At 36.7% G+C, this 25,108-nt stretch overlaps 3 protein-coding genes and 1 long non-coding RNA gene across 6 annotated transcripts; all 4 read right to left on the bottom strand.

Moving 5' to 3' along the window:
- Positions 1–1,635: 1,635 nt before the first annotated feature.
- LOC149719781 (uncharacterized) lies at positions 1,636–3,727 on the bottom strand. The gene is made up of 2 exons (XM_089855227.1): positions 2,811–3,727; positions 1,636–2,746 (listed from the first exon to the last, which is right to left on the bottom strand). The coding sequence occupies exon 2, from the start codon at positions 2,731–2,733 to the stop codon at positions 1,669–1,671; it is 1,065 nt and encodes a 354-aa protein (XP_089711353.1). The 5' UTR covers positions 2,734–2,746; positions 2,811–3,727; the 3' UTR covers positions 1,636–1,668.
- A 2,836-nt stretch (positions 3,728–6,563) lies between these two features.
- LOC149719780 (uncharacterized) lies at positions 6,564–11,216 on the bottom strand. Of its 2 annotated transcripts, XM_089854750.1 has the most exons (5): positions 8,109–11,216; positions 7,482–7,572; positions 7,273–7,387; positions 7,025–7,166; positions 6,585–6,960 (listed from the first exon to the last, which is right to left on the bottom strand). In XM_089854750.1, coding segments are annotated over exons 2-5 (495 nt in total). In that variant the 5' UTR covers positions 7,484–7,572; positions 8,109–11,216; the 3' UTR covers positions 6,585–6,724. The 2 variants fall into 2 exon arrangements, with proteins under 2 accessions (XP_089710822.1, XP_089710876.1); XM_089854696.1 differs by lacking the exons at positions 7,482–7,572; positions 8,109–11,216 and having other exon boundaries at positions 6,564–6,649; positions 6,729–6,960; positions 7,273–7,413.
- Positions 11,217–17,770: 6,554 nt separating this feature from the next.
- Positions 17,771–23,670, bottom strand: LOC149719779 (uncharacterized). 2 transcript variants are annotated; one of them, XM_089854632.1, is made up of 2 exons: positions 18,592–23,670; positions 17,771–18,503 (listed from the first exon to the last, which is right to left on the bottom strand). In XM_089854632.1, exon 1 carries the CDS (start codon positions 23,668–23,670, stop codon positions 23,113–23,115), a length of 558 nt encoding a protein of 185 aa, XP_089710758.1. In that variant the 3' UTR covers positions 17,771–18,503; positions 18,592–23,112. The 2 variants fall into 2 exon arrangements, with proteins under 2 accessions (XP_089710758.1, XP_089710715.1); XM_089854589.1 differs by having other exon boundaries at positions 17,771–18,765; positions 21,097–23,670.
- A 266-nt stretch (positions 23,671–23,936) lies between these two features.
- LOC149719778 (uncharacterized) lies at positions 23,937–24,788 on the bottom strand. The gene is made up of 2 exons (XR_016375311.1): positions 24,266–24,788; positions 23,937–24,164 (listed from the first exon to the last, which is right to left on the bottom strand). It is a non-coding gene; the product is annotated as an uncharacterized LOC149719778 (long non-coding RNA).
- Between the last annotated feature and the right edge of the window lie 320 nt (positions 24,789–25,108).

The raw sequence follows: 25,108 nt of genomic DNA, 5'->3' as shown, positions 1-25,108 counted from the left end.
GTTCTAACGAGGGAAGCAGCTAACGTCTTATTTTGTCTAGATGGCGCTAGCGTTTTCCGGGATTTGACTCCGCATTTTCATAACCCCCTCCATTTTGGAGCTGTAAGCTTTACATTGGTTGTTTTTGTCGCTTAGTAATGGGGGCAGAAATGGGCTGCCGTTGGTTCTTCAGTATTACTTCGTCCACGGGTCCACCAGCCAATGAGAAAACCGGAAATACGTAGCTCAAATTGGCGGAATATCGCGAAGGCCATTTGTAAAGGTTTAATCGTTTAACATTTCCCTGTGTATTCTCATAAGTCTAATGAGGACCTAATATCTATCACTTAAGTGTGTATTTAACTTTCGGCTCACTCTGAACCGTTAACACCTCTTGTAAGAGGACACGAAACAAGGTCAATTCTAGTTCAAATCTAGGGTATCTTGTTTCATTGACTCAATCGCTTCAACACTTACAGAGAGACGAAGTATTGAAATCCATATTGTGTAGTGAAATTAAAAGTTGCATTTACACTATATATAAATGTAGTAAAGCTGAATTAAAAAGTAAACACCAAATTTGAAATGTTAATATCAGAAGATGTTCTTGGAATATTGAGATGAAACAGAGCTTTATAGCTACAGAACTACTAAAAGAATCGTAATGCCGAAAATTATTTAAAATATTTCCATTTAATATTCTGCAAAAAGGAAATGTTATCGTTTTGTAAGAGATCTTATCATCCTACTCGCTTTATATTAACTTTGATATGCGTGTAGTGTTTCGATTCAGATGCAATCTTCATAACTCGTTCTATATAAACTCTCACTTGTGTTACTTCAAAGAAATAAGTTTATCTTAAATAATTAATTAAATATAAATGATATTAATTATTTTAATCGCCAGTAAATAACTTTAAAAATAGTTAAATCGTTTAAAATAAAGTTGTTCCTATTATCTTTCGAAACTTTGCTAATATTGACGTTTAAAGTGAAGGGTACCCCTCTTGCCCGCTTTCTTCAAATTTTGGGGTATATATACGATTCGTTTCCATTATAATAATAGATAAAAACGCATTCGCGTGAACCGATGTTGGAAGCCCTGCCATTAAGAGGCTAGACGTTTCTCGTAATACTAGCCGATCGCCGCGTATATCTTGAAACCAATAATAGATAAAAACGCATTCGCGTGAACCGATGGTGGAAGCCCTGCCATTGGGAGGCTAGACGTTTCTCGTAACCCTAGCCGATCGCCGCGTATATCTTGAAACCAAACGATGACGAAGGAAAAGAAGCCAGAATGGACTGACTGGCGTCCATGTGGAATGGACAAAGACCTGAAAATGGTGGTGCATAGAAGCTGGTGTCAATGTGGAATTGACGAAGAACAGAAGATGGTGGTGCATAGAAGCTGGTGTCAATGTGGAATTGACGAAGAACAGAAGATGGTGGTGCATAGAAGCTGGTGTCAAGGTGAAATTGACGAAGAAGAGAAGATGGTTGCGCTTGGAAGCTTGCAAGTACAGACTAGTGTCCATGTGGGATGGACAAAGACTAGCAGATTGTGGTCCTTAGAAGCCAGTTAGTAAAGACTGGTGTTGGTAGATGAATGGCCAAATTTCCGTGAACCGCGAACGCGTTCCGGAAATCGGGTATTTGTTTGCTCCGATACGCAAACTGTGAACGCGGTCACGTGGGGTCTGACAGACAGACAGACAGACAGACAGACAGACAGACACGGCCGGTGTAATACCTCTCCGTGACATACGTCACTCGGAGAGGTAAAAATTCTTGATATAATTGGTCATCCTTTTTAATAGCCCTCCTAAAGCAGGTAGCGAAATTTTCATTATGACGAAATTCAGGGTCATCCCTACGTTCCGCCTTATTGGCCCTCTCCTTCTCCAGAAATTCAGGGTCTTCCCTACGTTCCGCCATATTGGTCCTCTCCTCCCGAAATTCAGGGTCTTTCCTACGTTCCGCCATATTGGCCCTCTCCTTCTCCCGAAATTGAGGGTCTTCCCTTCGTTCCGCCATATTGGCCCTCTCCTTCTCCCGAAATTCAGGGTCTTCCCTTCGTTCCGCCATATTGGCCCTCTCCTCCCGAAATTCAGAGTCTTCCCTTCGTTCCGACATATTGGCCCTCTCCTTCTCCCGAAATTCAGGGTCTTGCCTTCGCTCCACCATACTGGCCCTCTCCTTCTCACGAAGTTCAGGGTCTTCCCTTCGCTCCGCCACCTTAGCCCTCTTCTTTTCAAGAAATTGAGGGTCTTCCCTTCGCTTATCCATATAAGCTGTATACCTCTTCCTATTTCCTTCCTCTTGCCTTGTTTCAGATTCGTAGGCTTTGTCTTTTTCCCGGAAATCGAGTTCTAGCCTTCGCTCCGCCATATAAATTCTAGTTCTCTCTCTATTTTTTGCATTTTGCCCTCCCTCGTTACTTTTTGGGTCTTGCCCTCCCTCGGCTTTGGCAATCGTCTCTTTTTCTCGCTTAATTTTATATAATTCTCTGCGTCTAGCATTTAATTTAGCTTTACCCTCTGCATTCGCAATTGTTTCCGCTCCTAGGCCTTGCCCATCTGCTTTGGCATTTTTCTCTTTTTCCCGCTTAATTTTATATAGTTCTCTGCGCCTAGCATTTAGTTTTGCTCGAACCTCAGGATCCACAATATTTCTCCCCTTTTTATCACTAACTTTGTCCTTCTTACTTCTCTCACCATCATCTACATCGTCCCCTTTTTCGCTACCAGACATTCTTCTTTATGAGCTTATGACAAAGAACTATTTTCGAATATGGGATATATAAGAAATAAAAAAGTGAAATATCCTACTTGAAATCTTCCAAGATTAACCAAACACTGTACCAGTCTTTCACAGATTAACCAAACACTGTACCAATCTGTCACAGATTAACCAAACACTGTACCAGTCTTTCACAGATTAACCAAACACTGTACCAGTCTTTCACAGATTAACCAAAATCGGTACCAAAACACTGTGAGTCTTTCACAGATTAACCAAAACACTGTGCGTCTTTCACAGATTAACCAAAACACTGTGCCAGTCTTTCACAGATTAACCAAAACACTGTGCCAGTCTTTCACAGATTAACCAAACACTGTGCCAATATTTCACAGATTTACCAAACACTGTACCAATATTTCACAGATTAACCAAACACTGTACCAATATTTCACAGATTAACCAAACACTGTACCAATATTTCACAGATTAACCAAACACTGTACCAATATTTCACAGATTAACAAAACACTGTACCAATATTTCACAGATTAACCAAACACTGTACCAATATTTCACAGATTAACCAAACACTGTACCAATATTTCACAGATTAACCAAACGCTGTACCAATATTTCACAGATTAACAAAACACTGTACCAATATTTCACAGATTAACAAACCACTAAGCCAGTCTTTCACTTTAAAAGGTAGAAAAACTTTACGGTGTAACTTAACTCTACCTTTTATAGTGAAAGACTGGCTTAGTGGTTTGTTAATCTGTGAAATATTTCACAGATTAACAAAACACTGTACCAATATTTCACAGATTAACAAAACACTGTACCAATATTTCACAGATTAACAAACCACTAAGCCAGTCTTTCACTTTAAAAGGTAGAAAAACTTTACGGTGTAACTTAACTCTCGTTTTTACACACAAAAATATTCACCGACAGAAAAATACACACCTCGACATTGAAATTTCAGTCGAGAAATGAAGAGGATTTAAGAAAACTCCCAGCGTAAAAAGCACGAAATGGTTAACATACCAACTCAAGGAAACCTTATCTCATGTTAACTTGCCCAAAAGCCATAATAAAGGTAGAGGCAGGGTAGTTTCATCGCATGTTAACTACCTATAAGCCGTAATACAGGCAGAGGCAGAGCGGAGCCTCAGGCAGTCAAGACCGTACCGGCGCCAGCGGGATGGGGAAATATAACAAGCCATACCTTTTATTTCCATTTAGTTTTCAAAAAACTTAGAGAATACTTTAGATAAGCCCAACTCTCACAATGATTTCATTTTTGGCGAAAAGCTAACGAAAATGAAAGACATATAGTAGTGTGATCCCATGTTAACTTGCCCAAAAGCCATAATAAAAATAGAGGCAGGGTAGTGTCATCGCATGTTAACTACCTATAAGCCGTAATACCGGTAGAGGCAGAGCGGGACTCAGCCAGTCAAGGGCGGCGCCCGCGGGATGGGGAAATATAACAAGCAATACCTTTCTTTCCATTTAGCTTTAAAAGATTTAGATTATTAATGGTTATTTTAAGAATTAAAGTCGCCACTTTCACTTTAATGAAGTCTGGTGGAGTATACGACCCGAAAGATACAAATTCAGAAGTATCCGACCCCAAAGATACAAATTCAGAAGTATCCGACCCCAAAGATACAAATTCAGAAGTATCCGACCCCAAAGATACAAATTCAGAAGTATCCGACCCGAAAGATACAAATTCAGAAGTATCCGACCCGAAAGAAACAAAATCAGAAGTATCCGACCCGAAAGATACAAATTCAGAAGTATCCGACCCGAAAGATACAAATTCAGAAGTATCCGACCCGAAAGATACAAATTCAGAAGTATCCGACCCGAAAGATACAAATTCAGAAGTATCCGACCCGAAAGATACAAATTCAGAAGTATCCGACCCGAAAGATACAAATTCAGAAGTATTCGACCCGAAAGATACAGCACTCTCCCGTTCCAAAAATTTGCCCATTGTTATCTATTTAATTAGCACATAAATAAAAAGAAAAGAAATATAAAGACCAAAAGACACAAATTAAAAAAAAAAGAAATATAAAGACCAAAAGACACAAATTCAAAAGTATCCGACCCCAAAAATACATAAGTATCCGACCCCAGAAATAAATAGGGCCCTCCCTCATTCCCGACCCTTTAGAGATAAATTAAAGGAAGAAAACTCGCTTGTATTGTCAAGCCTTCGTGGTATGGTGGTAAAGCGTCTTGCTGCTGCGTGAGCGTCCCGGGTTCGAATCCCGGCTACGACCAAAAAATATTGTAATTAAAATAAAATCTCTAATCAAGCTCAGTTACCCCTATGGGTGGTTTGAGGAACTATCGAATTCCTTTTAAGCTAAAATCTAACGATAACGAAGCGACAACCCCGGCCACTACTACTACTACTACGACGACGGCTCGGGTCAAACTAAGAGCCTCATCGTATACTACGATGTGGCTAAAGAGGCCGTTGCTATTTTGGGCCAAAATAGGGTTAGTATTCCATTATACAGAAACGCGTTTGCTATGCGCAATTCTTCAAAAAACTGCCTTTTTAAACACAATTCTTAAGACTCTTTCAAACCCACAAAGGACCAGAAAATATATATTAATATAAGTATCGCAATTTGAAATTAAATTTAATCGATAAGCCAAATTGGTTTTAATTGCGTAGTATAAGCATTTGCAAGGATTCAAAATTTTACAAGAAATTGACATACATGGGGCATAGAGATTTTGATGAAACTTCTGATTGAGTATTAGAAGAAAATTCCTGATCGGATTTTTATAATTACAGCGACCGTTTCGCAACAATTTTTTTTACATTCTATTTCCACAATAAAAAAGGTGCACGCGCAGAACAGTCCACTAAAGTAAAAAATAAAGATGCCGAACACATTATCAAGTTCGATTTGGATAACTCCCTCTTCATCCAGATTTTGGAGGCAACCGTGATCGTTTTCCGAACTCCTTTCAACAGCACGTGGCACGAGACCATTTTCAACTAGATTAATGGCTCTACATCCATAAAACATAGAAAAACCTTATTTAGGAAATTAGAAAATGCTATTTAAGAACACGTGAAACTAAAGTCCACGACTTAAAAAAGTTCGCTAGGGTTCGTGCACTACCTGGAATAGCTGGAAAAGTCACGGAAATTGAAAATGGACCAATCAGGTCAGGGAAATATCAGGGAAAATATTTTGCAGGGAAATTGAAAGTCAGGGTGACCAGAAAATGTGTTGTCTGATACACTTTATCTTCAGGTATCTTCCAATTACCATTTACCAATTTCAAACTTCCCTTAAATATACTCACAAATATGTTAACGTTTCTTTCATGTCTGAAGGTAAGAATTTATTGTAAATAAGAGCAGTGAATGTCGTAAAATCGCTAAGAGGCGTGAAGTGAAATCCACGAGGCTGCTTTCTATTAAATCGCTCATGCAGAATCTTGGTTCCAGATGAATAGAGTATAATCTTCAAAGTAATCTTTTCGTCTTAACACCTTTGATATCGTGTCATTCGATAAGAGAACTTCATATGGCAAGAGTGATTCCGCTGGATTTTTTTGAATTTTTCGCCAAATTCTTTTAACTTCTGGTATGTTGCTAAACTGCATAAACGGAAATTTATTACAGTGGTATAGATCAACAAGTAAAAAGTTTATCCTCCTCTCCTTGACCACTTGCGTAGCCATACTCTTGTTTTAAAGAATTAAAGAAAAAGTTTAGGTAACGAAAAATGATACTTTAAAGGAACGGAGTTTTAAGGTAAACCAAACCTCTAGCCCGTACCTCACCCATCCTATGAGAATTCAGGGGCTTTGGCTAGCAGACGTCACTAAAGCAATGGCTGCGCAGTAGTCCTCGTTTTTAAGACTAATTAATTCCTAACTATTTTATAATAAGATATCATTTTTTTTCATTTTGTATTTAGAAAAAGCCCGTTATTTAAAGGCTATTGTTATGTTACCTGAACTTTTCCGTTCGTTCAATTAGTTTTAATGATTTTAAAATAGAGCCAAACTCAGATATAAAAACATTATAATTAAATGTTTTAATGAAATCTCCTGGTTTAGTGACGATTATAGCGGAAAGCAAGACAGCCGAGAGCGCCAAACATATGAATCGTGAACCCAATTTCCAATAGGTCATTAAAACTCGTTGACTCCGTCTTTTTCCTTCCATTTCGAACTCCAGACAACCTTAATATGTTTACCATAATTTGAATTAAAAGTCAAATTTAAATAACGGAAATTAACCACTTACATGTGTTTAACAGGGGCGCCATAAACACCATAAATGCCTTTATAAAGCAATTTTTTACTGTTGACCTCGGATTTGCGTTATGACCAATCATCGCGTAGAATGAGATGCACGCGAGTAATAGCAAAAATAGAACGAGCCAGAACTGAAAAAAGAAGCAAATCTGACATGTTTATTTTTGGTATCTCAGTGCACAAGGTCATTGCCAAATTTGCCCTTGCATTTTTGGCAGTTTAAGAAAAGTTGCTTACCGTTCCATTAAATACTATTAAAAATGGAAAAAGTGGATGCTTGTGACTTTGTTTCCCCACGAGAATTGATAAATAATTCATGTTTAGAGGACTCGTGAAATCTACGACTGAAAACCTAAAATAATCCATAGTGAACGGACCGACAGCGTTTAAACTTCGTCAGTTTCATGGATAAAGTTTGCCTCGGCAAGTGAAGACATGGCTCTTACATTTCTGTGTACCATTCCAATCATACCATTAAATGAATCATTTGGAAGTCGGTTTCCCCTCATCCCGTTGGGTTCCACAACGTAAACAAATCTATAATGTAATTTGGAAATTGAGAGTCGGGTAATATGCTTTTGTAATGAAAATCATAGAATTCTTAGATTTTATAGAATAGATTGCTGTTTAGCTGAACATTAGAAAAATATCGGATTATACTCTATTGAAATATTTGTTTTCGCTTTTTATATTGTTATGGGGAAATTTTAAGTTTTCAAGGCGTTAGTTATTTCAGGGATAGATTTAATTTTAAAAGTAGGAATGGAGAACGGTTAGTATTTACTTCAGTCCCACTCATAGCCCAGTATAGAGCCCCTCCCTCCAACACCTAACGAAAAGTTCAAATTATCTTATTGGCTCACTTAAACTTCGTTTTTATGACGTTGCTGACGGGTACGGCGAAAAATACGTAATTCCATTTTACCTCTGTCCTTATGACCCATCTCTTCTTTCATACCCCCCCCCCCGTCCCGTGGAAAGGGGCCGGGACTATGGCGCGCACCCAGATTACTCTGTTCTCCATTCCTACTTCTAAAATTAAATCCATCCCTGGTTATTTAAAAAAAACATACCCTATTTTTAGTCTTTTCGCAAAATATTCCAAAAGATATACCATTGCTCCTTGTATAGCAAATATTTCACCATTTTAATTTTTCTTGTAGGAAATCCATGGTGTCCACTATTTGAACAAAATTATTTTCAGACGTATGATATCACCAGCATTTTATTACAATAACTCCTCAAGGTTTATAACCAAAGCTAGACTACATGTTATTAACAGGGTTCGCGCTTTTCCCACTCTTTCAAAACTGTCTTACAACACAGATATGAGGCATCCTATGTATGTTCCAAGCTTGTTGAATTACTATTAACTATAATGAGAGGTTTTTTAAAATTAAAATTAATTGATTGACAGTTAATTTCAATAATAATCAAAAAATATACCCCAAGTGACGCGCTCCTTACTCATTTATAGTAGAGATACATTTATCCAAAATTAAACTAAAAAGATTCCAAAACTAAGTCTAAAACGATAAAACGCGCCATGTCTTTCTTTTTGAAAGGAATAGTTAAATACCAGTTCGCCACTGGGATTTTTTTTTCCCAGGACGCTTTTAACCCTGGAGAAAACCTTCCAGCCCTGGTTATCGGGAAACTTATGGGGATATATCGTTCGATGCGTAGGTAGTTTGAAGATCAAGTCATTAATAACTAAGTGCAATTAATTTCAAATATATTTAATTAAGAGCTTACCTTGCCCACTGCAGCAAGAAGCGTATGATTGATGATTGGTAATGTTGACAAACCCATTTTAGTTGAACGGTACAAAATTATTATTCTTTTCAGACGGATGTTAGTGACTTCCTACGCGTGTTCAGACTTGACTCATAGATTGAAAGCGTGAATAATTTGACTCATAGATTGAAAGCGTGAATAATTCTATTTTTACTGTAGCTTTTACCGAAAACATTTCACAAGATATAACGAACGATCAAAACCATCATGACACGTTCTCAAACACAAATTAATTTCTCTGCTAGATTATTAATCCTAGATTTTTGATGATCCTTGAAAGATAAGAAATCCTTTAAGCTGGTCTATTTTCACTAAGTTTTATCCCCAAAAGAAAGGAAATCACTAGATTATTCTGTGAATCTATAACCTCAAAGAAAGAATTTACCTCAATTCATGTTTTAGGTTATACTACATGGTATATTGTGGCCAACTGTCCCAAAACATTTCAGAATTCCCATAAACACCCAAGCTCAGCAAAGACAAATTTAACTAAATTAAACCAATTTGTTTTTAGAAAATAATTTCGACATTTCTTCAATGACTCAACGTTTAACTTTAGAAAATGAAAGAACTAGTTTGTTCATTGAAACTAAATGGTAAAGAAGAATTCACTGGAACAATTTCACTAAAAACTAGCCGTATAGAAATCAAGAACGCGTTACCTTATTTTCCCGGAAATAATTATATATGTGTACTCAGGAGAAGAAAAACTCCCGCGCAATCTTGAAAAAGTGTAATAAGGAAAAACAATCTAATTTAGTAATAGAATTAAACCTTTACTTGCCCTACCTAGAACAGCCAATCAATAATTTCTTATGCTAAATGTTAGCTATAATTTTAAAGGTTATAAAAGAAACAAAACTGTTAAACACGGTCAGCTATATTAGTTCAAGTACATGAAACATACCTTTGTATATTTAATCTCAATCAATACTTTCATAGACCGTAGTGCTACAGTCTGCGCGCAATTCAAAAAGGCTGAAAATTTGCACGAGCGTTACTCATAAGTAGTAGGCGCGTACTAAGAAAGATTTTTCCAATCCGCCGCCATCATAATAAATAAACCCTTACCTACCTTGCCCTGTGAGAATTCGAGCAATCCCGTATGGGTAAATGGTTCGATTTAGCAGACGCCACTAAAGCAATGGTGGGTGGCGCAGTAGTTCTCGTTTTTAAGACTAATTAAATGTTAATTATTTTGTAATAACAGATCATTTAATTTTTTATTCAAGCTATTTCCTTTTATATTTAGCAAAAGACCGTTCTATTAAAGGTATAATGTTATGTTAACTGAAGCTTTCCTTTGATAAAATGCTTTTTGACTTGTAGAATAAGAGTTGATTTATTTTTATATATTTTTCCATTTATATTTAGAAAAACACCGTTCTTTTAAGGTATAATTTTATCTTATCTGAACTTTTCCTTTAACTATACCGACTGATATTTTATTAAACTTGCATGATATTAGCTAAGTTTTCACTTCGCCGTTTTCCAAGAAATCCACTGACTTAATCTAAAAATGTACAGTTCTTTCAATGGATGTAATGAACTAATTTATATACATCAGTATAATCGGTTGAAAGTTTGTGGATTGGGATGTTTTGGGGTGGAGCATTTTCCAAGACAAATTTGTATACAAAAAAGCCGTTGCTTTATACAGAATACATGCATTAATATGGCTGTTGCAATTTGAAATTAAGTTTGGTTATGATTGGAATTTTTGCAAAAAACTGATATATATGGGGCATAGAGATTTTGATTCGGATTTGGTATAAGAAGAAAATCCCTGATCGGATTTTTTTAATTACAGCGACCGTTTCGCAACAATTTTCTTTGACATTCTATTTCCACAAAGAAAACACACGCGCAGAACAGTCCACTAAAGTAAAAAATAAAGATGCCAAACACATGGCCAAGTTGGATTTGGATAACTCCCTCTTCATCCATATTTTGGAGGCAACGATGATAGTTTTCGTAACTCCTTTCAATATCACGTGTCATGAGACCATTTTCAACTAGATTAATGGCTCTACATTCATAAAACACAGAAAAACAAAACATTATTTAGGAAATTGGAAAATGCTATTTAAGAACACGTGAAACTAAAGTCCACGATTAAAAAAGGTTCGCTAGGGCTCGTGCACTACCTGGAATAGCCGGAAAAGTCAGAGAAATTGAAAATGGACCTATAAGGCCAGGGAAATATAAGAGAAAAATATTTTGGAGGGAAATTGAAAGTCTGCATAACGATATCAATCAGGGCAGAGAGAATTTATAATAGGGAGAGGAAACTGAGGAATATTATGTAGCTCAAAAATCACGTGATCAATAATAATAATAATCATCGAGGTTACCCCCCATTTCACCCAATTAAAAACACCCAATTCCCATTCAACCCAATTCCCAGATCGCCTATCCCAATTAACTTATTATTTGAGAAGTAAATGAAGCTAAACATCAATATTTTGGAAAAGGCGTACCATAGTTAAATGATTTATAAAATATTACTAACCTAACCTAACTTAGCCTTACCTACCCTAACCTACCCTAACCTAACCTACCCTAACCTAACCTAGCCTAGCCTAACCTAACCTAACCTAGCCTAACCTAACCTGACCTAACCTAACCTAACCTAATCTAACCTAGCCTAACTTAACCTAACCTAACCTAACCTAACCTAACCTACCCTACCCTACCCTACCCTACCCTAACCTAACCCAACCCAACCTAACCTAACCTAACCTAACCTAACCAAACCAGACCTAACCTAACCTCAGAATTACGGGGCATATTTTCCATTCGAAGTTTTCAGCCATTCGACTTCCATATTTAATAAATTACACTGATCAACAGTCTCTTATATAATAATTTTAAAATATTGCTTTTTTAATGGAAAATACGAATTAATAAAACGGGTATGTTATTAGTGCCAAATTCCTGTGTTATCGCCTTTTGTGGCAAACGGGAATTGGGAGAAATACATTTGGGTGAATCAGGAATACATGATTTGGGTTAAATTCTTCTGATTGGGACAAATGAGATTGGGTGATATGGGGCGACACCATCATCTAGGCTTTATCTATGAAGGGATTTCCAGACCAATGGTTTGTTCGAAAATCATATCATTAAAATAAAAAAAAACTTGTCAAAAAGATATGGAAAACTTCTAACCTTCCCTAAAATTGCCCCAAATCAGCGCTCTTCTACGATCTGCTTTTTTTCTCTGCCATTTTTGCCAAAAAAATCGTACGGATCCGAGCATCTGATTGGCTGGAGCTTAGCGTAAAATGTTATACGACGGAAAAAGTTGAGACAATTTCAACTCTCTATTCTAGTACGTTTACGTCGAAGTTGTTTGTACGTTTACGTTTCAGTTTACGTTTCTGTCGAACTTTTACGCATGTGTGTTCCTCGCTTTACAGCAGTACAACCGAGAAGCAGGGTTGTTGATTTCTTTGATTTTTATTGATTTATTTGATTTTTTTGATTTTTATTGAACTCCTAGTTAGTAAATTACCAACATGAAAACTTTTGAGTCAAAATTAGCAAAAAGAAAAATAATCATGACATTTAAGCAGCTATCGGATATTTTCTACAAAGTTATTCTTATTGTTACTACTCAAATGCTTGTACAAAAAGACTAGCTTGAACCGAATAGTATTAGGTCAGATAAGGTTAGGTTAGTTTATGATCATCTTGTTCTACTTAATAGGTAAGGGTTAAGAATTGTCCCAAAAGAGCATCGCTATTACGAAAAAAGCAGTTTTGAACAACACCACTGTTTTATGGAATCGCGGTTGCTATTACGGGAACTTGTCTTCTGCCACCCAGAAAAATATAGGACCATCGTCGAGCAAACGTAAACCACAATTCACAAAGCTTAACCTTACCTGTACAATTAAATGCAATGCTTAAACATACTATTATAATCCCCATCCTTTTAAAATACACGAACGAAAAATATCACCTCACCACAATTCTCTCACGTTCACTCTCCCTCCCTTCATTGACGAAAGAAAAATTTTATACTGCCAAAGGCATAAAATAACCATTTCTTCGGTTAGCTCTGACATAACTATTTCTTTAGGTAACTCTGATTTGGTAGAGATTTGAATGATTTAGTTGATTTGGTAGAGATTTGAATGATTTAGTTGATTTGGTAGAGATTTGAATGATTTAGTTGATTTGGTAGAGATTTGAATGATTTAGTTGATTTGGTAGAGATTTGAATGATTTAGTTGATTTGGTAGAGATTTGAATGATTCAGTTGATTTGGTAGAGATTTGCAAGATTTAGTTGATTTGGATGATTTGAAAGATTTGGATGATTTAGTTGATTTGGATTATTTGAAATCGATTTCATGGATTTGGTAGGGATTTGGATAATTTGTTTGATTTGGTTGATTTGTATGATTTAGTTGATTTGTTTGATTTAGTTGATTTGAATGATTTAATTGATTTGAATGATTTAATTGATTTGAATGATTTAGTTGACTTGAATGATTTAATTGATTTGAATGATTTAATTGATTTGAATGATTTAGTTGACTTGAATGATTTAGTTGACTTGAATGATTTAGTTGATTAGAATGATTTAGTTGATTTGAATGGTTTAGTTGATTTGAATGATTTAGTTGATTTGAATGATTTAGTTGATTTGAATGATTTAGTTGATTATGATGATTCGAATGATTTTGTTAATTTTGATGATTTAAATGATTTTGTTAACTTTGATGATTTAAATGACTTAGTCATATGTTCTTAATATTATGTGATTAGGAAGACGATATGGATTTGACTGATATATTGATGTTTTAGTAATATATGTGTGCCTTGCTTATGTATATGATTTTCTTCATTTAACAAGGTTCGTTAATTACAATTCGATTTGAATGATTCAAATATTCCATAAGCTAATCATCCTCTTAGATGAACTTATAGTTATTATATGAATGAAAATCAATGTTCCGAAACATATGGGGTTGTTTTAATCTATCTTAGATTTTATTTAGATTATTGACTTTAACAAATTCATGTGGTATGACAAATTTCAATTATTTTAACTTTTCATCTAATCGTTACACGACTAATTCTCAGTACTTAGGAATATCAAGGGAGAGTAAATTAAAACATTTCAATATTAAAATACACATTTCTATTTGAATTTGAAAAAGAATGTAACACCTCATGACCAATGATGACCGTGAAGTTCAACTCACTGCAATTCTTTGACTAGTGTTAAGACTTCTACTGGAATAGAAATGCCTTCATTGGTGAATTCCAAGAGGTTGCGCGAGACAGTACATATATAATTTTTGGAGTCCATAAATGACGTTTTAACTGATAATTTAAAAAGGCATCTGTCCGATTTATCTGTTAAAACAAACCAGTTACACAGAACACCGACTGACCTTTTAGGGGGAGGTTTTATGTTAACGTACGCGCTACAGTAAGTACGGTCAAATTTAGACTTTCCTTGCAAATAGGAAAACTGTAGCACCCGGCCTAAATAATATTCGCCTTTTAAGGAAAATGCGCAAAAATCGCCCACATTGATTGAGGATATTTTGCGTATACCACAGTCTTTTGATTCTGCATAGTTATGATCATTTCTGACCGAAGGGCAACGAACCCTTATGGACCGATCGTTGAACAGCCTATCGGGCTCGTGCAGTAACCACAGTGCCGTGGTTTTTTAATAATCGTGGTAGACCCATTTCTTGTGTATTTTACAAAAGGACTTTTGGAAGACAGGTCGCCATCAAAATAAGCACTTTGAGTAGAGCTTACGCTATTTATTAAAATTAGATCTTCAGGTTCTGGTTCGTTAACTTGCTCGTTTGATTCGATTTCGGTAAGAGTATGAAAGCTTTTGTCATTTGCTATTAGTGTTAGGCATTGATATGCATCGTGTCAAAACTTCGCGGGTTTAAGCTTCCTAACTACTATGTAGCGCCAGTAGCGCCATCTCTACAAACTATTACATGTAAAACCTTTTTTGTTTAGTCACTTGACTTGTCCTCTTTATGTTATTAAAAACAACTCTTTATATGGTTAAGAAACGTATTATTATTATTCGACCTATCCTACAATAACTAATAACAGGTTATGGGCCCAGCACGCTTCCACTGCGCTAAAGTATCGAAAAATTAAAGTAAATACTCCCTAGGAGAGAAGCGCGTAGGAATTTCGTTGAAAATAATATGACCTCACTGGAGCCAAGGCTAGAGTAGAACGAAACAAAGGTTCGCACTCGGAGTCGGCTAGAGTAGAACGAAACAAGGTTCGCACTCGGAGCCATACGTCAAATTTTGAATATATCAACAACAAGCAAACATGGGAGATGAGTACAAAATAGAAAAGTTAAACTCCAAGAACTATAGACATTGGTATATGCGAGCCCAAGGCTTGTTGGAAACAAAAGGGTGTTGGGAAGCTATCGACCCTGGATATGAAGAGGAGGAAGATATAACAGATGCTCAGAATGCACGTGATAACAAAGCTAAGTCCATACTATATTTGATTGTCAACGATGAAAGCCTAGATGATATATCGGAATGTGGAACGGCTAAGGAAGTGTGGGACACACTATCAAGCATTCACACTAGTTACGATACAATGCATGGATTACTTTTATTGAAGGAATTTGTCAATACTGAAAAGAAAACTGAATAGTCAATCGGAGACTCTCTTACGAGAAGAAATTCACTGTATCACCAGGTGAAAAACTCAGGTTTTCAGTTTCAAGAAGTCATGTTAGCGGGTTTTGCGATTTTGGGTTTGCCAAAAGAGTACGAATTTCTGGCTAGAAGCTTACCGAATGACAAAATGGACTTAAATATGAAGACTCTAAAGCCAAAATTGATTGAAGAAGAACGACGTATTGAAGTTAACAAAACAAAGTATCACGAATCAAGTGGCAAAGATTTTGAGAGCCCACAAGCCTTAGCAACACAAGGTTGGAATAGAGGATACAGAGGTTCATATTACAGAGGAAGAAGTAGGTCAAATTATCAGGGCCGGATTAACAATTTTTCGGGCCCTAGGCAAGGCCTTAGTTCCGGGCCCCCCAACTAGGGTTCTAAATCGGTAAATTACCATCGTAATTTACACGGTAATTTACCAGGGTAACTGTAATTTACGATTTTCCCGGGTAAATTACGAAAACGGTAATTACCCTGGTAATTACCGTGGTAATTTACCGTCGTAAATTACCACGATGGTAATTTACCACCGAATTCTCATGTCTTTCTCTTGGAAAATGGTCTAAAAGCTCCATATTTTGCTCTAGCCGCGCATGCACACTTATTTCTTTTCATGAGACATGAGTCATAGAAATCGAACAGTAAGCGTGGAAAAAATTTGATTAAGGAAATGAAATTTTATTTTCTGGTCTATTCTTGTCGTCGAGTTCCTTTGCGTCAGCTGGAAACCCTGTAGTTGTTAGAATTTTGTAGAGATGGGCCGATACCAATATCTGTATCGGTACCGATATATAGGTTTAAACTGGTATCGGCCCATCTCTAGAATTTTGTTCTAAAAACGTGAAATAGCAATAATTCAAAAAATGGGTAAGAAGAAGAAAGTGGATGTAGCTGTTCAAAAGTAATATGTGAACTGCAAACCTCAAAACTCGGTATTTAAATAATGTACGACACTATGCTTTGAAAGGTATAGCTATGTTCAAGTGGTATTTTTCAATATTTAGCTTAGAAACGATCAATATAATTTATTTTTGAATTTTCGTAAATTACCATGAACGGTAATTTACGCGGTAAATTACCGCGTAATTTACCATTTTCCAAAATTACCGTAATTTTCGAACCCTACCCCCAACAGACCACAGTTTAAGATAATAGAGAGACATATTTTTAATTTGCTTAACACTTAACAGAATATTTAATTTCTTTTTTAACTCGATAGTTAAATTTCTTTCAAGCTAAAGAAATTTATCAATTATCTCTTCATAGTCTATGAAGTCGTTTAGTAAATCCTTTTCAATATATATATATCAAAGATAAAGAACTTAATTTTTCTTGGGCTACTGTGGTTCTGAATTAGTTTTTCACTCATTTTAGAGCTGAAAAGGATCTTTCGCCAATTGCATTGCTAATTGGCAAACACAAGTAAATTCACAAAATAATTTCTAAGTTTGAAAAGTTGAAATAATATTATTGTTACGAATAAAGGAATGTAATAATTCTGGGTTTTTGCTTTCTTCATTCTTCACGAAATGTTTGAATTGTAGCAGTTTGTTTTCAATATTTAAATCATTGCAATACATTTCTGCCAATTCTTGGAAACCTCCAGAGAACGTTTCATCGGGGGCATTAAAGTTTAAAATAGGTTTGAACTTTTCATCAGTGACCTTGTTAACTTCGGATCGTTTTTAAGTATTTGTCATAAGATTGTCACATAAGACGTAAAACACTTTTATTTTGAAAGCGTCCCGTCCACTTATCATCGTTTTTAGCTACATTGTATGATGTACATCTACGATAAGGCTCTTTGTTTGGCCTGCCCTGTTGTACTCGTACTAGTACCAGTACCAGTAGACGTGAAATAGTAGCGCGTTTGGCAGTATAGAATTTTTCGTTCGTCATTTAAGGGAGAGTGAATGGGACAGAATTATGGTGATGTGATTTTTACGTTCGTGTATTTTAAGAGGATGGGGTTTATAATAGTAACTTTAAGCATTGCATTTAATTGTACCAGTTAGGTTAAGCACTTTGAATTGTGTTTTACGATTGCTCTACATATTTAAAGCGAGATAGAGGATTATGGTGTTACCTTAATTAAAATGGAAGGTTTAATACTCCCTTTAAAATTCCTGTCACCCGTCAACAATGAGGGTTTCACCCTTTCAATCCCGCTCCCTATTTCAAAATTCAAAGAAATCAAGGGAATTTTTAAAAAGAAAAACGAAGTATATTCTGACGTTATATTTAGAATGGTCTAAAGGAGATGTTTATTATTAGGAGTTACATGTATTTCTTCACAAATCTAGAACAATTTTAAAAGAAAGTACTAGCTTGTAGCCCCGAATATTACAATTATAACGTAAGTAAATTTATTGAAGTAAGGATTAAGGGTTATAATTTTTTAGGGCATCGAGCGGCTATTCACTCTCATTCTCTGTACTTCTTTTAATGGGCATTTACGGGTATTTCATTTAACCACTGTTAAAGGATGCGCATCATGCGGGTACTCACGTTTTCCGTTCGTGTCATACAATTATAACTATAACAGAAGTAAAAAATTAAAGTAATCATTTTAAAAGAGTTAAGTTAGCGCCTCGAGGGGCTATTCACTAAAATATTTATGTACGCCTGTCAAGTATAGTACGATGTGGCTACTATTACGAGTCCAACCCTTGGGTCGCCTTGTTCTTTCCTGCACCTTCATCAAAGAACCGTTTTCGTATTTTTTTCCCTTTTTTCGTTATTTTGTTAATTATCTTTTTTGTGAGCTGAGCCATTATTTAAAATTTTTCAAATTATCACGAACACCGTGAATAGAGCTTATCAAGGAATCATAAAATGCAACTCCAGTGTTTAATGACTGTCAGTAACAACACGAATTCAAAATGAAATTTCATCCTCCGAGGATAGCCACTTCTGAAGATACATTTCCATTGAATTTTTAAGTTTTTTATCGTCTTTTTCTTTATTCCTTTATAAATTGCCACTTTAATGTTTATAAGTCGCCACAATGTTTTGGGTAACGGGTTTTTGAACATTAGGCTGCCGTTACAACTCACCTGGCATTTCCATGGTGTCAGTGACGTTATGTTTCAGCAGAGAGAGAGGGGGGAATATATATATATTTTTTTTGGATTTTAATTATATCAATTTTTAAAAACTGGCTGATTACGGGCCCCTCAGATATCCGGGCCCTAGGCAATTGCCTAACTTGCCTAGTGGTTAATCCGGCCCTGCAAATTATAGACCAATGAAACAAAATCTGGACAGTATGAATCGAAAGAGGAAGATAAAGTACACGCTAACTTGCGCTGTAATAAATGTCAAGAATTCGGGCATATTGGACGGAATTGCGACAAAGAAGAACCTATGCCGCATTATAAGAAACAAGAAGCTGCGTGCGCCATAAATACTGAAAAAAGTAAGAAACGAGCATGTCAAGCTCGATATGAAGCGTTAGCTGTGACAAGGCAATTGAACGCGTGCAAAGAAATGTTATGGGTCATTGACAGCGGCGCCACTGACCATATGACGTCATGCATGGACAAGTTTATCACTTTCCAAGAAGAAGAATCTCTTGTTTACGTAGCAGGTGGAGGACAACTTATTTCAATGGGTAAAGGAGATGTGGAAATTACGCTGTCGGAACTCCCTTTACGTACCCGAATTAAGGGGAAATTTGTTGTCTGCTAGTCAAATAACTGAAAAGGGAATCGACATCACATTGCAGAATGAAAACCTACTTATTAAGAAACAAGGAAAGATCATAGCTGAAGGTAAAAGGAAAGGAAAACTGTATTATTTACAAGAAGTACCGAATACAGAGCGAGAAATAGAGAAATCAGTAAACAAAGCGATATCAAATAGTAAAGAATTATGGCATCAAAGACTCGGACATTTACATTTCGCTACAGTAGAACAGTTGGCCAGAGCAGATACAATAAGCATAGAAGTACACGAATCAAATAGAAATGACAAGAAATGCGATGTTTGCTTAGAAGGAAAGTTGAGAAGCAAACCGTTTCCCAAAAAGAGTATTTCAAGGGAAGACTATCCTCTGAGACTGATTCACACAGATGTTGTTGGCCCAATTAACCCCGTGTCAAAAGGAGGGAATAAATACTTTGTGACATTTATTGATGATTATTCAAGGTATACTGAAGTGTATGTGATGAAACGCAAAAACGAAGTGGAAGAGAAATTCGATATATTTCGAAGAAAAGTAGAGAATTACCAGGACAAAAGAATCGTCATGTTACGGAGTGATAACGGGGGCGAGTACATGAGTAACTCATTCAAAGCGGAATTATCAAGACTGGGAATAGACAGACAATTAACAATTCCTGGAACCCCTCAACAAAACGGAATTGCCGAACGGCCAAATCAAACCCTACTGGATTCAGCAAGATGTCTTCTTTTGCAGTCGGGTTTGCCAACACATTTTTGGGCTGATGCAGTGACAGTTGCTGCCTACATACGCAATCGATGCCCGACGGAGGCAAACAAAGGGAAAACGCCTTTGGAATTGTGGAAAGGAAAGGCTATAAACATTAGCCACATCAGAATATTCGGATGCCGAGCATGGGCAGTAAATAACAAAAGAGCTTCCAAACTATCACCTAAGGGAATCGCTTGCATTATGATTGGATATGATACACACGCAAAAGCGTACAAGCTATGGAACTCTAATACTGATGAAGTGTTCATCAGTAGAGACGTTCAATTTGAAGAAACTATATTCCCAATGAAAATAGAACGTGCTGAAGCCACACATACTGAACAAAACCCCGAAAACAGTTTGTGGTCTGATTTAGAAGTAACAATCCCGTTTCAAGATGAAGTACCAGATCAAGAAAGGCTACCAGAAAGAGCCGAGGTAGAAAACCAAGAACAGCCACAAGCAAGAGCTGAGGTAGAAAATCAAGGACAGCCAGAAGCAAGAGCCGAAGCAGAAGCACCAAATCAAGACCAACTTGATAACGACGAACAGAGACACTTACAACGCGAGACTCGAACACGATCGGGAAGACAGGTAATACCGCCAAAGTGGACTCAAGATTATGTCATGGATGAAGAACATACCAGTAATCACACTGTCAAAGTTGAAAAACGAATCGATCCTACTACAAGATGGGAAGCCCTAAATTCAAAGGACGCCAAAGAGTGGAAATCGGCTATGCTCGAAGAAGCGGGAAATCTAATGAAAAATAGCACATTTGGATTTGTCCCTAGACCAAAAGATCGAAAACCAGTCAAGTCAAAATGGATTTTCAAAACAAAGTATAATGAAGACGGACTTTTAGCTCGATACCGAGCAAGATTAGTCGCTCTTGGAAATACACAGAAGCCTGGCTTAGATTATGACAAAACGTATGCACCAGTGGTTCAAGCGAAAACTACAAGAATTTTATTTGGAATCACTGCTGAGCGAAACTGGAAAATTAGACATTTCGATATAACTGCGGCGTATCTCTTTGCTGATCTCGATGAAGAGATATTTATGGAGATTCCGGATCACTTCAAACATTTAACTGAAGAACTTCGGCACTCTTTCCCGAACTTACCTACAGATTCGGAAATGGAGTCAAGCCATTATGTCTGGAAGTTGCAGAAAAGCATCTATGGGCTGCATCAGTCGGGACGACAGTGGAATAGACATCTCGACAAAGTTTTGAAAAACATGGGATTCAACAGAGCTCAGGCGGATCCGTGTGTTTACTACATTCCTAAACGTGATATTATCGTTACTACCTACGTTGACGACGTTGTTGGATATGGCAATGAATTAGAACTTGAATGGCTTTACAGTTCCTTAAACAAGCAGTTGGACGTTAAAGATCTTGGAGAAGCAAAACATATTCTCTCGATGAGAATTAGAAGAACTGAAGATGTTATTGTAATGGATCAGGCACTGTATACGGAGGAACTCCTCAAGGAAATGGGACTAGAGAACGCAAAGAGCATGTCAAATCCATTAAGCTTAGGGACAAAATACAGAGTTTGTGAAAAAGGAGAAGAACTAAATGAAGAAAAAGCCACTATGTACAGACGAGCAGATGGAAGTTTACTTTATCTGGCGACGCATACGAGGCCAGATTTAGCGTTTGCCGCGACATACATGAGTCAAATTAGTAAAGAACCCACAGAAGAGCACTGGACAGGCGTGAAGCATGTACTAAGGTACTTAGCTGGAACGAAAGATTACGCTTTAGTATTTCGTAAGACAAACAAGCCGATGAACATTTTTACGGATGCTGACTGGGGTTCGGACGTTGTGGACAGACGATCGTTTTCTGGTTATTCGTTTATCCTAGGCGGAGTGGTAGTAAGCTGGGCCAGTCGCAAGAAAAAATGCACTGCCTTGAGCACGGTCGAAGCGGAATTCGTTGCGTTAAGCGAATGTGCCAAGGAATGCATATGGATAAGAAATCTGTTAAATGAACTAGGACAAAACGATTTACTTCAAAATGTTATGGAGGTAAATCTTGATAACCAAGGCACCATGAAACTAGCGGAAAATCCAACGACCTCGGATAGATCTAAACATATCGATTTGAAGCTATTCTACATTCGCGATCTCGTAGAAAACCAAGATATCAAATTGAAGTATGTGCCAACAGAAAGAAATCTAGCGGATTAGATGACGAAGATTTTGCCTAGCCCAAGAGCAAACGAACATTTACAATGCATGGGGATCGTTGATCCAGGAGGGGTGTTAGGCATTGATATGCATCGTGTCAAAACTTCGCGGGTTTAAGGTTCCTAGCTACTATGTAGCGCCAGTAGCGCCATCTCTACAAACTATTACATGTAAAACCTTTTTTGTTTAGTCACTTGACTTGTCCTCTTTATGTTATTAAAAACAACTCTTTATATGGTTTAGAAACGTATTATTATTATTATTCGACCTATCCTACAATAACTAATAACAATTAGATCGCCAGATTTATAGTCAACTGAAGCTGAATTAGATTCGAATTCGGAATAGATAAGCTCGTCTAAGGTTGCGTTAGAGACTCTAACGCCTGAACTTGACTTTCGGAAATTATCATTGACAAATCTACGAAGTCTGGCAGTTCATTGATGTTACTTTCTTCAGTGCAAACCTTCTTTTTGTGTCGAATAACTTTTAATTTGTCGGTTTCCGTGCTAGTTGAGAGTTCCATTTGTATATCGAGTCGTCTCAAGCGATACGCAAGCTCCTGAACAGAAAAATATTTGACGTTTGAAAAAACACTCGTCATGCTACGACAAGCTCGAAAAAATCCTTCGCATTGTTGGCTTCCAAGTAATGTGGGCAAAAAGGCTTCTTTTTTGTTTGAATTTTTCAAGTAAATTGACATCATTAGAAGGCAATGAGCATTAATTTCAAGACATATATGAAGATTTCGAGAAATGAAGTTTTCTTGAACCGAATACTCCTTTTGTCGTGAAAGCCAAAGCTTCCATCCTCGAAAGAAATAAACTGCGCACCAGACTTTTCGAATTCTCTCGGAGGGATCCATTTCTTTGTCCAGGAAGGGCTCAACACTGTACTGCATCATTTGCAAATAAACTGCAGTTCCAAGACATTCAACGTTCTATTTCAAAATTTCAACAACAGAATTGGAACAAATTCTCTGGGCAGCGGCAAAATTTTGTCGATATTTCAATTCTAAATCACTTGCTCTCAATTTATAGTCAAATTTTGATTCAGTTTCAAGCAAAATTGACAAGTGGCCTCTACTGCATTTCAAGCGTCCCATTGGAAGTAGGATACTGTGTTGAAGTAGTCTCGTTCGAAATTTAGCGCCTACATGTATTGGACCCTGGAAACACAGCATCTCCTCTTTAAAAGGTTGTCCAGAATTGTTAAAAGCATTCTTTATTAAATGGTTGACTTGTTTGAAGATACCGTTAGCCTTTAAACTATCGCTCATTGTTTGAAGATACTTAGGGTCACCGTCGGAGCCCACGGCCATTACAAATATTTCCCTTTGTTTAAGCAAATCAATTAAATGTTTCCAACGAGTTTGGATTGTACCCTTGGTGTATTTATTGTCAGTTCCAAATATCAGCAAAGCGTATGGAGGAGTACCGCTAGTAAGGCTCTGTACCATAATTGTGTGAACTAACTCTGACTTCTTTTTAGAGCGCATGAAAGACTCCGCTTTGTCAAAGGAAACTGTTGTATAAGAGGAAGTCCATTATGGTATAAGGGTGGTACAAATCCTACACACTGGTTTGTAGTGGAATCATATGAGACCTTAGCGGTACACCTAGTCGCGTCTTCAGAAAAGTTAACCAAAAAGCAGGGCTCCCACAGAAATTTCTTAAAATAATAGTGAAAAAAGAGACCTTTCACGGTAAAAATAGGGTAAAATAAGGACCAAATTCTTGCAAATAGGAACCAAATAGAGACCAATTCAAAATCAAAATTAGATCTTTATTTGTACGGAAGTATCACAAAAAAAGTTGAAAAACCAAAATAAACCTCTCCGAGCCAAGACGAATTTACTTTCTAAACACAGTTCCACCAGCCAATGAGAAAAACCGGAAACACATAGTTCAAATTGGCGAGATATTGCCAAGGTCATTTGTAAAGGTTATAGCGTTTAATAATTCCCTGTGGATCGGAGTGAGAATAGTTTTACTGTTGCAAAAATTTTTAGATGGAATATTAAAAACGGGAATTTTTGAAAATAGGGTGGTTTAGAGACCAAATGGCGATTTTAGGGTGGTTTAGAGACCTACCCAAAAAGTAGAGACTTTTAGGTATTTTAGAGACCAGATGGGAGCCCTGAAAAAGGGCTTTTTCCCGAACGTTTCAAGGTGTTTTTCCAAACCATCTAAGCGAATTTTTCCCTCCTCAGCTTTGTCTGTGGATGCTACATATCTTTCCACCTGTCTTACGCTTGGCAAGGCTAAACCCAAATTTGTCGACAAGAATTCATAGGACAACTTTCCAGACCAAATGAAAATCAAATTTGGAAACTTTTTGACCGAATCCGAGTGTCTTGGTGACTTTTTTTGGGAGTTTTGTACACTATTATCGTATAGACTTCGTAACATTGGTTTAATTCCACTATTCTCGTCTTTTTGAAGTGAACTGTTTTTGTTTAAAGTGTCTCCTAAATGAGGTCCAACCGATCCAGTTCTGCTCTCAAGGAGTTGTTTTCCCGAAGTAGCATTAATACCTGGTCTTGATCACTTGAGGTAAGGTAAGAAAGAATTGTTTTACAATCCTGGGCAGCCTCGTGAAGCTTGCGCTTATTTCTTTCGGTTCTTGACCATTTATTGGGGTAAAAGTTTGAGCTAGATGCGCGAGAAGGTATTTCATCAAGCCTGAGATAATGTAATAATCTAAGTATTAGTAAACGAATTCAAAAGTATTTTCGGTAATATTTATTGCTTATACACATTGAGAACTATTTACTAACGGCAAAACTTGTAATTAAACCAAAGTATTATTTGGTAATTAAGATTTTTTAAACGCTATATGAAGCACAAGGTTGCCGTAAATTTTAAAATTTAGTTACGCTGTAATTGTCGAGATAAGTGTTTAAGGTAATTACTCTGCAATAGGTTCGTGCGTAT

Source organism: Phalangium opilio, unplaced genomic scaffold, assembly GCF_054372755.1.
Source record: "Phalangium opilio isolate 3A_F unplaced genomic scaffold, DU_Popi_V2 ptg000002l_1, whole genome shotgun sequence".
Classification (NCBI taxonomy): Eukaryota; Metazoa; Arthropoda; class Arachnida; order Opiliones; family Phalangiidae; genus Phalangium; species Phalangium opilio.
This window is presented reverse-complemented; position numbering and strand designations above follow the sequence as displayed.

What these genes read in the sequence shown, in the direction of transcription:
- LOC149719781 (XM_089855227.1), bottom strand. Translation starts at nt 2,733, where the DNA reads ATGTCTGGTAGCGAAAAAGGGGACGATGTAGATGATGGTGAGAGAAGT.
- LOC149719780 (XM_089854696.1), bottom strand. Translation starts at nt 7,401, where the DNA reads ATGGATTATTTTAGGTTTTCAGTCGTAGATTTCACGAGTCCTCTAAAC. An exon ending in TAATAGTATTTAATGGAACG is followed by an intron (nt 7,167 to 7,272) that starts GTAAGCAACTTT and finishes TTCTTTTTTCAG; the next exon opens with TTCTGGCTCGTTCTATTTTT. An exon ending in GGCGCCCCTGTTAAACACAT is followed by an intron (nt 6,961 to 7,024) that starts GTAAGTGGTTAA and finishes AAACATATTAAG; the next exon opens with GTTGTCTGGAGTTCGAAATG.
- LOC149719779 (XM_089854632.1), bottom strand. Translation starts at nt 23,670, where the DNA reads ATGCGCTCTAAAAAGAAGTCAGAGTTAGTTCACACAATTATGGTACAG.